At 28.5% G+C, this 14,738-nt stretch overlaps 1 protein-coding gene across 3 annotated transcripts in view; it reads right to left on the reverse strand.

The window, feature by feature from the left end:
- Positions 1 to 14,026: 14,026 nt before the first annotated feature.
- Positions 14,027 to 14,738, reverse strand: part of Ada2a (Transcriptional adapter 2A) — a 27,501-nt gene continuing 26,789 nt past the window's right edge. For all 3 annotated transcript variants that reach the window (XM_016061579.4, XM_016061584.4, XM_087159464.1), the window contains exon 11: positions 14,027 to 14,339. In XM_016061579.4, coding sequence (XP_015917065.3) covers positions 14,154 to 14,339 — 186 coding nt within the window. In that variant the 3' untranslated portion in view covers positions 14,027 to 14,153. The remainder of the gene's footprint in view (positions 14,340 to 14,738) is intronic.

The following is a 14,738-nucleotide window of genomic DNA, read 5'->3' on the forward strand; positions in this document are numbered from 1 at the left end:
AAGGCTACGAAGTTGAACATCAGCAGTCGCAAACTCAAACAATTGGATCGGTTGTTCAATAACGTTTATAAAATTTTCCAAAAAGATTGCAATACAATTTTTTTTAATAGATTAATAAATAAATAAAAATTAACTAAAACAATAAAATTATCTCTTTTTAATTGTAATGCATTCACGTGTGTTCGAAATCAGCATTAGTTAGAAATAAAAAAAAGTCTGCTTTATCATATTTAAAGAAGTTTCTCTTGCGTTTCTTCAACTGTCAATAACAATTCTAACAATTTGCTTAATTAAGCAACAAATACAATTAGGTAACAAAAATACGCACGCACAACAAATGTCTCTGAGTTAAAGAAGAACTATAACATAACCAGATGATTACCCATTATTTTCAAAATTTAAACTGAATAAAATTAATTGTTTTTAAAAATAATCATGATTTGCTAATACCAAAACAATAAAATCATCACAATATAATAAATTCATTAAAGATCACAGTGTAAATAATTACGATTTATAGCTACAATCAAATTTTATAACTTCGTTAGCTTTTTATTTACAAAAAACCGATGGTCTTAATATAATTAAGTTTTACAAACATTATATAATAACCGATAATAAGAAAAAATATACATATAGTAATTAATACAGAACTCTAGACAAAATAGCGACAATAATACATTCTTTAATGAGAAATAAATTAGAGGAAGTTGACGTCTTAGTTTAAGAATATCTAGAAATAATTGATTTTTTAACAGTGAAAAAAAAAGGCAAAAAGTTAAGAAATAGACCCAAAAAAATCAATTTATGAAAAATTCTCTTCGCATCAGAATGGAACAAATTAGAGAAAAAGCAGAAAAAAATTAAACAGATTTGAATCATAAGTTTGCAGACGTTCGACGCGCAAAAAAATAAATAAATAAACGGACTACCCTGATAACTTTTGATATAATAATCAGATCTTCACGTTCTTCTCATATCAATGGTTCAAGGAGGTGACTTAAAATATGCTAATTAATAAGTGCAGGGACAATATTTCAAGCTACGAAATCAGACACTAAAACGTACTTTCTCTGAATAAACATGCCAATTTTTTGACTGATTTGGATTTCTGTACCCCTAAGTATTGGGGGTAGCCACAATATCAGAAGTAGCTCGAGAGCTTTTCAATCAAATTTTAAAAACTTTTTCCCATAATTATAAAGGTCCTTTGTTAAAAGATAAATTTTCGTAAATATTTATTATTTTGTTTGTAATATTCGTAAAAAAATTCAATTGTAAGATGTACATTTTTTACATTGTTTTAAAAAATAATATATTTTAGCGAAATTGATCAAATAGTTTCTAAGAAATCAAATTTTAAATATCCGACTTTTTTTTCAATTCTATTTCTCAGGAATCCTAACACCATATTCAAACAACATGAATTTAGACCAACCTGTAGAACAGGGGAAAAACTTTTTTTTAAAAAATAATCAAAATTAATTAGTTTTAAAATTTGCTTTTTAGGAAGAAGAGAAATATAAATGATTGGAATATTTGAGGAAAAGAGGGCTTTTTTTGTATCTTTATGAAAATACATTATAAGAATGCGTATACTTCATTATTAAACAAGCTCTTATTTTTCAATACATAAAATGCTTATTGTTTTTTTTTATATTCTTAAAATAAAGATAATTATTTAATGAAAAATAATTATTGTGATTGTTACTTTATTGATTTTTTTTCAAGTAATATAATATGTAGTGATATAAACATAATGTAAGTGATGTGTATTGTGAAAGACTTATAAAATTAAAAAAAAATAATTATTTAATCAAATTTTTTTTTTCTTGAAAAGGGAAGAAAATTGTAATCTGAAATAAAATAAAAGATACAGGGGAAAGAAAGATTACAAAATTTTTCACCCGAGATGCTATGGAAGCGTGTTCCATAACTCGAAGAAAGGTTGATAAATATTAAATAAATGTAATTTAAAAGTACAAAACAAACCTGTCTTTATAAATTAAAAAAAATCAATTTGTAAGTAAAAGGATTATTGAAACTTACACTTAAAGCATTGTTCCTTAATATAATCATTTAAAGAAAAGAAGGAAAAAAAAACAAGTGGTTAAACTCAAAATCTATTTATGAATAGAAAGAAAAACGTTTATCGGTTGTTGAAAACTATTTGATGAACGTTACGTAATAAACACAAAATTACTTACTTATCGCAATTATTTTTCAGGAAAATTAAAAAAATACATTCCCATTAGAAATTTTAACATTAGTTGTTTTTTTTATTACATATTATTTATAATTATAATGCATTAACGAGTATTTAATTATACAATATATAATTATTAATACAAAAAATCTATGTGCATATTAAATGTACTGTCATAAAACAGTAACAATAAAAACTAAAAAATATTATAAATTTTAATTTATAGCATTAAAAGGAGGGAGAGCAAATGTCCCACTCGATCTACACATACAGAGATGCTAACTTGCAACTTAATGGGGAACTTTTTTCTAGTGGTAGCAAAATTTATGTAAATTTGATTTAAAATTATATTTTCCGCCACTACGTATGTATAAATAATTCGAAATTTTCCATGAATTACAATTTTACTCCAGTTGCGTCGTGGTACGAATTTCAAATTTTACCAATGTCATCTAAAATTTTGCAAGGTTTAGTTTTTAACTCTCTACACTTAATAGAAAATTTCGGAGAAATCTTAGCAGTTGACATCCCTGCATATAGACATCATTTCTAGAAAATATAACGAACGCATATAACGGTAATTAATAATTTAAGTATAATGCATTAATTTAAATTAATTATTATTTGGTAGTTAATTAATTTAATAATATTAATTTAAATATTTAGTAAATGATTACTTACAATCAAAGAAAATCCTTGTAGTACACGTTGTACACTTAAATATATGAACCAACTATAAAAGCCCTGCAGAAGCTGCATCAAAATGGATTATAAAAATCTAAAGACTTTAAATATTTGATTTTCTTGACTTAAATTTTGAAACATTAACTAAAACGAGCAGAATTTTTTGTATGAGCACCTAACTACTTATAACGCCTGCCCTTTATTTTTCAAAATAGTGGAGTGTATTCATTATTAAATCATTCCATTGGTTTAAATTATTTGTAGAGCGAGTCATCAGAGGAACCTCCTATTTTTAGTATTTCACACTTTAGTAGCGGTGATTCCCACCATGGGTGGTAAAAATCTCCTGTTGAGGAAGAATTTACGCTAATTTATAGAAGGGGCTCTACTTGAAATCTATTCAGCAAATTCCGAAAACGTTTTTCAAAGAGATTTTAACCCCTGATAAAATTTAAGATTTACAAGCATTTCACTACAGAATAATTAGTCTAAGTTAGACTGGGACACCACATGGTTTTCACATCTCTCTGTCCTCTGGTCATCACTATCTGGCCATCTGGTTTTTCTGCCTGAAGGGGTTCCATTCATTTCCTCCCCCGAAAATTGTTCTTTTAACTGGAGGTCTCACTTTCCTTAAGATAAGGGGAGAAAAATTTCTTCACGTTTCTCACCAACTTTTGAACTTCCAAAGTTTCTTTCGTTCGCCTTTCATTTTTTTAGTCTGTTGTACTACTAATTTTTTCATATAGGTTAATATTTTAAATTTAAAGATTCAGCTTATATTACTATAATTTATATTTAACGTATAGCATTTTCAATTATACATAAATAATATTAAATAATCTAAGTAGAAAAGCATTTTTTTAAAATAAAATATTTTAAATTTAAATGACTGTCTAAGTAAACTATTTTAAATAAACGAAATCAATAAATATTATTTTTAGGATTTGTTTTCTGTTCTTTTTATCTTATTATAAAAAAGGACACGATTTTAAATAAATACATTATGTATTGCTGAGGAAAAAGGCATTGACTTATATCTATATATTTGCTACTCAAGAGCTATAACATCATACATAGTACTACAATACACATTCAATACAATTCTGCAATATACATTCTTAATGCAAGTACATATTCCATACTTTTGTAATCTAAATTATGTTATTAAGTTAATTATTTTATTTTTAGATGTAACCATGATTTTTTGTGGCTATTTATTTTAGTGTTTTTTTTTCTCTTGTGCAATATTATAGTTTGACTCTGAATTACAGTTTCAATAAAGTCTTATAAATAATGTCTTGCTTGTTTATAAAATTGGGAACTTTAATATTTATAACTTTTACTCGTGAATAGCCCTTTTAAATGAACATTATTAAACTGTTTATTTTATAATCGTTTATACCTGGAAAAAAAAATTTTTTTTTTTTCATTTTTGCTCAAAAAATTTAAAAAAAAGTTTTCAAAAAAGTTTGTGCTTTATTTTTCATTTTTAGTAGAAAAAATGAAATTAATAATACACTAAAAAAAGAAGAAAAAAATTCCCTGTAATTTTCTATAATGAATAATGAGCTTACATTTTGTCTTTTTATTTTATCAGCGATAACTTAAATTCTTTCTATTACAGCTTTGACGTATCGTGAAGCAATAAGAAGCTACATTTTAGAAAAAAATAAGTTTAAATTCCTTTTAATTTAAATATGGGAGCCGCGATGGCTCAGGGGATAGAGTGTGTCTTCCAATGAGGCGAACCGAGTTCGAATCCCAGTTGATACGAATTCCGCACCCGGCGTGCACCGACCATAGTGCTGACGTGAAATATCATGGAAATATCCTCAGTTGTAGACGGATCATGGGTTAGAGTCCCCTTGACGCCAGGCTAACCGTGGGAGATTCTCGTGGTCTTCCTCTCCATGTAACGCAAAGGCGGGTTAGCTCCACGAAGGCAAATTTCTCCCATTACTCGATATAGGAGTTCCCTTGTCTTCTGGATTGGGTTCAAAATTACAAGGCTGCGAAATTAGGTCAGCTGTTCAACGACGGTTATAGAATTAAATATGGGGCTAAAAGTCTTTTTGTCAAAGGATTTCGATCGACATTAAATGTTAATTATTTAGGAAGTTCTCTGAAATTAAAAATATTTTTATTGGAATGTATCAAAAAGTTAGTAAAGAGAGTAATAATTATAATTATTGAAAACTCTGCATTATTCTTTAAATTACGATATTATAATTAAAATTTGGTTTTTGCCGAAATCATCGTAAATATAATAGTAGAAAAGAAAAAGCTACTTTTTATTACTGATTTATTTTAGTATTTATCTTGAATGTATTCATGAATATTAAGTTTTTTTATTTATTTCGAATCCTCTGTTGCTTAACTTGAAAGTATAATGAAAGGAAAAGTGTCTTAGTGAATGAATGCAGAAACGTGTATGAACTGTTATCACACAGACGTCAAGTCGTTTAAAAAGAGGGGGTATGTGGAATGTTTTTTTTTTCTTATTTCCCCCATTTTTTTTAAATGTTGAATCCAATATAACAACTTAAATTTCCCGCGCTTTTCGAGTTATGTAAAAGCGCTGGAAACCTTGGCCCTCCTATTATCCCTAACTGAGGTGGTCTATGAGTTTTCAAACGAAGTTATTAAAAAAATGAAAAACAGTGGGAGGTTAAAATAGTTTAACGCTCGTCACCTACTTTGTTTTTATTATTAGCGGTTCCCTTTCATACTTCACTCCCCCAGTTATAAAAAGAGTTTCTTAAAAGACCTCGATGTCTTCTTTTCGAGCCCTCGAGGAAAGGTTAAATGTTGTATGCTTTTTTTAATTCTGCCATAACTTGAGAAAAAAATTAGTCTAATTTTTAATTAAAAAAATAATCGTTGATGTTGATTGATTTTGCGCCTTTTTGAAATAATGCGCCCATGGCATTCGCCATACTTGCCATACCCTAGATACGCCACTGTTCCTGATGCATAAAGTTTCTTTGTCACTTTGACGGACGCATGCGCAGTAAGATTCAGAATAAAAAAAATAAATGAATTACATTTTTTAAAACAAACTTATCTATTGTTCTCGTGAAAAAGTAAGAAATAAAATATTGGGTGTGGATTCGAGTTGATAACTATATCAACTCGAAGTTACACCATATATTTCCTTAGTTAATTTTTCAGACATTATGTTCATTTTATAGAAAGCTTATTTTAAAATGTTTGCAATCAAAAAATTCTTATAAAATTTCTAAAGAAAGCAGATGAAAAGTCATTGGTTAACTATATGTTTTTGATTGATTTAATTTGACTTTTTATCTGCTTTCTTTAAATATTCTTGCAACATAAGATAAAACTGATATAAAATAAAGAATTAACTGAGACTACATCAAATTTGTTCTTTTAAGTTAGACATATTTCTTTTTGTTACTTTTTTATACAAAACCATCGAAAAGTTTTTTCTCTTAATTTTTTAAATTTTATTTAATGCTTATGCATCTTAGGTTTCGTTTTTTTCTCTTCTTTTAATTGTGTTATGTGTTTTCCCAATCTTTGTAATACGTGCTGACAGTAAATCTCGATTTGATGTCAGATGTAATTGTTTTGCGTATAATTAGAAACTTTTTTTTCCATCATAAATCTGCTGCTAATCTAATTGTTATGATCATAATGGATGAAAACTAAAGATAGTATTTTTTTTAAGCATTATTAGAGAATAGCAATTAAATTATCAGTTAAATTAAAGTAGAAGTTACGATACTTAAAAAAAAAAGAAATCTTAACAATTAATATTTTCCTGGAATTCAGTGGAAATTTTAATTGAGTATAAGTTGGAGTTGCAAGCAAGCTCTCGGGAAAGTCCGGCATCGGATGTGAACATTTCAGTTCACAGATTCCGCCACACTCTTTACACTACAAAAGCGTATACAAAACTAAAATACGTAACACAAATAATAGAGCTAAAATATTACTATTTTTTTATTTTTATTTAATATTATTTTTAGTAGTTTTGTTTAATGTCCTTCCAGTCGACTTAACATTATTAGACTAAGCAAAACACTTTTTTAGAAGTTCATCCCATCGACATAAAGCATCATTATTGTAGATATAAACATTGTATCAATAAAGCATGCAATCAGTCACATTTGGCATGATGCTGTTGCTCGAGGCTGACTCATGATAGTCAAAATTTATCATAAATTTTTCCTTCTCCTCATATCCCTGTTCGGTGGACCGTACGTTTGGCATGATACTGTAGCTCGAGGCCGACTCATGATAGGCAAAATTCATCATAAATTTTTCCTCGTGCTTATATCCCTATTCGGTGGACCGTACGTTTGGCATGATACTGTTGCTCGAGGCCGACTCATGATAGTCAAAATTCATCATAAATTTTTCCTTATGCTTATATCCCTGTTCGGTGGACCGTACGTTTGGCATGATACTGTTGCTCGAGGCCGACTCATGATAGTCAAAATTTATCATAAATTTTTCCTTGTGCTTATATCCCTGTTCGGTGGACCGTATGTTTGGCATGATACTGTTGCTGGAGGCCGACTCATGATAGCCAAAATTTATCATAAATTTTACTTTGTGCTTACATCCCTGTTCGGTGGACCGTAAAAAATCTATTTCCACAATACCTATAGCAGTTTCTATATTAGAGTATTTGGTACCACCCTCCAAGTGTTGAGCCCTTGGTTAAAATTATGCAGAAATTTTCCTGTTACAGCTACGCACTATTTTTCCAATCAATAACATGGGAAAAAAACACGGTTTTTCTAAAGCTTTCATATGAAAGTTCGGTAAAAAGAAGGAAATACATCTCAGATCAATTACTATGATACCAGCAGTACTTGCAAAAAAATAATTAAGCATTATTGACGTAACATAATAGTATGTCATTTATTTACATTTTCTCCATTAACTACGCCTTTCAAGAGCATAACGTTTCATTTCATTTCTTCATCATTGATTTTAAATTCTTTAATTTCATAGAAACACGTTTCAGAAACTATAAAGGTACAAACCACGTGGTTTCAAATAACTTTAGAAATACTAATTTTTTGACATAGTCTTCAAATGCTATTCATGTCGATTACTGATTTCGTAAAAACTAATTAAACATTAAAGAACGGGCAATAAACTCTTGAATGAAATCATCTACAGTTTAAAATTTATAACAAGGACCAACATGAAAAATTTATTTTTCAATTATCTGTTATAACTAATTGAAATTTGAAAACGATTTTTAGGATTGGGGGGTAAAATTTTTCTTCATATTCTTTGTCCAAATTTCAGAATCCTAAAGCACAAATGGTTCTGGAATTATAAGAAATTCGACAAATTAATCCAGCGCATAAACAAAAATATTGAGCAAACACAAAAGAAATGTTGAAAATTGTTACTTTCTATCAATTACTATTTCATTTTCAAAAAAGAAACCCAGTTTTTTTTCCTCACTTAGGCCTAAAAGGAACATTAATCATGATGTTGTAGTTAATTTACGTCGCACTAGAGCGCACAATGGGCTATTGGCGACGGTCTGGGAAACATCCCTGAGGATCATCCGAAGACAAACCATCAAAATTTTGATCCTCTGCAGAGGGGATGCTTCGGTAGCCCAACGACATGCACGTGAAGTCGAGCACTTAAGGGTAGAAAAGTTTAACGAGGACCAATAACGCACACGCTCGGTTCCTACGCAGACTGATCCAAGTGGTCATCCACCCGCGCACTGGCCTAGACCTTTTTATAGAAGGTCTAGATCTACTCTAGGTGGTTATGGCACTGACCGCAGCCAGTGATGATCTGCTGGGAGCCGTGTCTTAACGATCAGTCCACTGCGGGACACATTAATCATGAAATAAAATGTACAACATATATTGCTCATGGTACTTATTTGGTCTTATAAGAAACATGCACAGAGTCGGCGAAAGGGGATTTTTTTAAATTTTTTTTTTAAAAAGGTTCCTTTTCAAAAGGTTGCTAAGGACGCTGTTTTCAGTATCGCTGGGGGGGGGGGGCAACGTCTTCAGCCGGCAATAAATATGCACTCCAATGATGTCATAAACAAAAAGAAAACGTAGTTGGATGTGAATTCTCTCTGCATTTAAAATAGCAAGTTTATCTGAAGTGATTTTCGCTAAAAACACGAGAACGGTAGCACTGATTTAGATCTCGTTTTGTTTTGAAGTTGGCAAATTTTTATGGGGTGTTTTGTATGTAATGGCTTTTAGCAGAGTTTTTAGCATAAATTGCTAATATTTTTTGGATCATTTTGAGATAATTTCTATTTTCTACGTTCAGTTGTTCGCATGCAAAATAGAAAAAACTTGTTTTTTCATTGTTTCAACATGACTGACCATAGAGTTATAAATAAATTACTCTATTTATTACTCTATGGAGCTGACAGATTCAACATGAGCTGACAAAATGTTTTGAAAGAAATAGAAACAGAAGAAATCACGAGAAAAATGAAATATATTTCTAGCTCGCTAAACTCATATTCATAATTTAAGTGATGAAGTAAAACGCGTGGTAAAAAAAATATGCAGGTTAGCATAAGTAATCAAAAATTAAAGTATAACTATGTATAACTGTAATTCGCGATCGCAACGCTCGAGTACGCCGTCTAGCGGGAGCCTGTAAATATCGGACATTAATTTATCACGTTTTCATTTAGTTCCATCAAAGTCATTGACTGAATCAGACGCCATTTTTTAGCAGCAAATAAGAAACAAAATTTCCCTAAGGAAAAGGCCGAAGAACTTGAAAAAAATCTCCAGAATATTAGTAAATCTTTCAGGAACAGAACACGCCAAACATTTGAAGAAAAATTCCTCAATAATATTTAATTTCTATTATCAACAAACTTGCAACTGATGACTTCCGATTTCGGATACTGTTACAGATGTGTGTATTAAGGTAAAATGCATTTCTTCTGTCTTCAATTCATTACGAATTAAAGTGAAGTCAACATTGCTTTCGTCATTCCAGTGAATAAATATGAATTCAGAACATACAGAATTGTAATAGTTATAGCATATTCATCTTCGTTATAGAATACTATATATTTCTGTATCCATATAATTCGGAAAACAACAATAAAAAATTATCCAAGTTACTTGAAATAGTGCCATTTGTGCTGATTCTTAATTAATTTAAATCGTTTTCTTGGTAAGTTTTTTTTAATTTTGTAAGAATAAGTTCAACTAGAATTCAGCTATTCTGTTTTTAGCTACATATTCAAATTCATATCAATTATAAAATTTTGCTGTGTAGTATGTTATCTAAAAGTAATGAAGGTATAAACTATGTATCTATTATTTGAGAATAAAGTTTTCAAACAAGGAACTTATCATTTTGGAATTCTCCGGGAATCATAAATCAGGTAAGTGCAATGATTTTTACAATAAAAAATTTGCTTGTAAATATTTTTTTTTCATTTGATGATGGTTCTCTACAGAATGGTTTTTTACGTCTGATTAAGAACTATAAGAATAATAAAAAAAGAAACAATATGAAGGTTTTTATTTCAATGTTAATAATTCTTAAAATGGTTTTTTTTATCCTAAGAATTCTTTATTTTCCGTTTTTTAGTTTATAATTTTTTGATAAAAATTGTTCTCAAAATACTTTTGAAAAATTAAATGGTATAACATTATGTGTTTATGTATACTTCTTGTATATTCCAATGTTTGAAATAATATGATTCAGAAAAGTATGGAATAAAAATTCGGTACTTACGACGTATTAACGCCACCGCCGCTACAGATTTGGCGGTTTTTAAGTGCCGCCAATCTACACTTAAAATTTTTGCGACAGTTCATAAAATAAAACACTTTATTTAAAATCAAAATAGTTAGTTGGATTTCGGTGGAAAATGAGCCGATATAGAGTTTAGCATAGATTCAAAACAATCATATCGCCATATGAACTCTGATGAATAAGATTCCAAATGAAATAACATTTCCAAAACGTACGTTTGCCAAGATAAAGTTTTATGTTGTGGGAATTGGTACATTTTCGTTTTTTCGGTAAAATATTTCCCTCCTGAAAAAATAAAATTGCATCTTGTTTTGTTTTTGGCAAATCCCAAAGACGAATATTCGTAGCACTAAAAATGGCGACAAAAAAGAATTGTTTTTTTTTTTTTGTTTTTGTTTCGTCAGCATTCTTTATTTTACGTTTCTTAGTTTCTAAATAATGATTTTTATTGAAACTTGAAATTTTTTGATAAAAATTGTTGTCAAAAAACGTTGTTTACAAAATTAAATTTCATAAAATTATGAGGCTTATGTATACTTTTTGTTCATTTTAATTTTTGAACTAATTATGATTCTTAAAACTATAGAATGTAAAGTTTAAATGGGCCTTTCATGTTATATCATTAAATTTAGTAATACTATTTCTCGGGCATTAGGTTTTAACTCTTATAAGAATATACATATTTTTTTCTGTTAATGTACAAATATTTTTCCGATGTGTTTTGGATATTCCTTCTCTAATAAAAAGAGATACCATTTTGTTTTCGGTTGTACAAGAAAGAAGATCAAGCATTTTTCTTTTTTAAATTTAATAAGCCACATTAAAGAAGGAACGTTGCAATGCTACACGCTACATTAACGACGTCTCCAGAGTAGTCATTGGGGCTCTTAGCCTAGTTTTATTGAGGTACCTGGGTCCTCCGACCCTTAATCCTCTGTAATATCAAATGAAAGATAACATGGCTCAAAATTAGTTACACATATTAGTGGTGCAAAGTTAATAGAAAAAAGGGGTAAAAAATTACTTAAATATTTATGTTGGATAACATAAAGTATGAGTTAGAAATAACATGAAGAGATGAGGGAAAAAATAGTTTAAACAAAGTTTAAACCGCAAGCAAAATGTGTAATAAAAGTTAAAACAATTGAGTGAAAAAGAATGAAAATGGTGTAAAAATCCTAATATTTAATAAAAATATAAAAATAACAGTGAAAAACCTAGTGAATTATGAAATAAAATAAGATTATTGAAGTCCGATAGAGGGCTGAAAATTAGTTCCTCTTTGGGGGAGCCACTTGACGGCTAAGAATGGAATGGAATTAAGTCACTCCCTATAGGGGCGTGGCTAATAATAGCGGTGGCGAAATGTCGCCCTAGCGGAGAAAGTGATGGGGTCTCCAGAGTAACTGAATGACGGTTCATATGGAAATCGCAGGTAAGCGTCTCATACAACAACGCCCCCTATAGTTCGTTGCGATCGCGAATAGGTAATTTTAATACTAAATATACTTCTGTCTAAAGGGCATTTCAATTTCAAGGCATTTAAATATTCAATTTAAATGTTTAGATTAAAGGAGATTAAAATATTTTAAGGTCTTGTAACCTAAATACTAAAATTTTTGTTAACAAATACTAATACTATTAATTATTAGTTAATAAAATCTTTAAACACAAAGTTTTAGTTTTCAAACTTTAATTCTTTAAATTAAAATGTCAAAAACTTTGTTTAAAAATCTTTGAAAAAGCTATTTTGTAATAATTATTTCTAGTAAAGTAGTTGTTTCTAGTAAAGTAGTAATTTTTGTAAAGTATTATATTTAGTAAAGTAGTATTTCTAGTAAAGTTTCTAGTGTAATAATTTCTAGTAAATTTGACCATCAAAATTTAATAGGTACCATTAACATTAATGCGAATATAAATATTACACATATTAATGCGAATACATACTAATGAAAATAACATATACGTGGTGCATATTTTGTGTGAATTTACCTTAAAGAAGCAAAAAACAGAAATTTTGTACAGCTTTCAAACTCAATTAACTGCTTTCGTCGCACATTTTTCTTGGGGTTTTCTTAGTTTAAATATCAATAAGATATAGTTTTCAAAACAGTTAAAATAATAATTAACTAAAAAATATATCAATAAATTTTGTATTTAATATTTTTTATATACGTAATTATTTTTTATTTATTAAGTGTTTACTCAATATTATGATTCATTTTTTTGAAAATAGTGTTGAGAGATGTTAAGAATTTCTATGACTCTAAGAACTACAGGTATTTTGATAAATTTAAGTAATTTTGTAACCTAAAATTTGTTATAGATGAGCAAGTTTTTCACAACAAAACATAATTCAAGCTGATGACACAAATAAATAATGTTTTATTTGAGATTTTCGTCTAATTCTTTTTTTTAAAGGCCTTTTTGATTGATGATATGTATTTTCCATGTAACCATTTCTATAGAATATTAAAAAATAATTGTAATTGGTGAATGCAAACAATATTGTAAAAACAATCAAATGCTAGAGCTTGCACAGGTTGTGAAACAATTCGAGAATTTTGAAAACAGGCATTTTAGTTTGTTGCCAAAAGACAGCTTTTTAAAGGTAACTTACTGATAGCCTGTTGCCAATGAACCTTTATCCATCATAAAAACACTTAAAACCCACAGTGCCTTCGGTCATGATATCTCCAAAATGTAGTGATTTGGAAAAATTAATGAATATTGTAAAATAAAATAAGATCTGAGAAATCTCCCTTTTTTTTCCATCAAAAATATCACTTAAACCTTACTATAAAAAGCTTACCATAAAATACAAAGCTTCAGAGCTTGTATGTTGTGAATAAGATCCTCGTTTGAAAGTTAAGCAGAACTAATATTTTCTATTCTTTATAGTCTAATATCATGTACATAGCTGGCAGCTTGTATATTCATCAAGAAAAATATTTATTCATGGTATTAATATTTATGTTTGAATCTTTGAGTTTAAAATTTCATCTGCCATAACAGTTTAATAATTCAGATATACATATACAAGATCAGTTTGTTAGGTAGTTATATTTATTAGTGATGAAATAGCTCAAGCTTTGAAAATTATCCCTATTAATAGTTTAACAATTTTAAAATGTTTCAATATTATATTATATTCTGAATTTAGGTGCATAAGGAGCATGAAAAAAAATGACTGTATAATTTTACTTTCAGTAGTAGTATTTAATTCACAGTCGAAAGTAAAATTTTTACCCATGACCCTGCAAGTTGGCAGCTCTGCAATTAATTACTCGGAAAACGATATAAACAGCATATTTTTATTTATTTTTTGTTCATTATGGGTCTCACTACTGTTAAAAACAAATTCCACTATGTCACTTTAGAAATAAATAATTTATATTTTATTTTAGACAAAATACATTACTCGTTTGACACTTTGTATGAAAAATGATAGCATGTAAAAAAATGAAAGACAAATGAAATTTATAAAAGAATTGTGCTACTATTATCCTTTTGAAACTAAACCTTCCTCAAGAAGAAGATCATATATTTTACGTGTTTTATTAACATCAATTTTGACCACACTTCTTGCATTTGCCAGTCGCAAACTTCCAAGTTTTCTGTATTCATTCAGAAGGGTAGTTTTATACTGCAAGTAAGATTGTGGCATAATCCTAATGTTTGAACAGAGCTGAAATATAACAACATTTTAATAAATACAGTTGAATTATTACTTTATCATTATATATATATATATATATATATATATATATAATATATATATATATATATATATATACAGAACAAAATAAATAAATACAAAAAAAAAAAAAAAAAAAAAAAAACATGAAGAAAATTAAGAAAAACAATAACTAAAAAAAATTCCTTTGTTAATTTATATAATTTTTCCATGTGCAAATCCATTTCGGGCTAATCCGTGGCTAAAATTATCTACTAAAAATTTTTTTCTTTGTTAATTTATATAATTTTTCCACGTGCAAATCCATTTCAGTCAAATCCGTGGCTAAAATTATGGGCAAAACAGACAATTCATGTTTCTCTTTTCTATTTTTTTCTTAAATAAATATTT

Source organism: Parasteatoda tepidariorum, chromosome 3 (assembly GCF_982258835.1).
Source record: "Parasteatoda tepidariorum strain Cologne lab strain chromosome 3, Ptep-v5.0, whole genome shotgun sequence".
Lineage (NCBI taxonomy): Eukaryota > Metazoa > Arthropoda > Arachnida > Araneae > Theridiidae > Parasteatoda > Parasteatoda tepidariorum.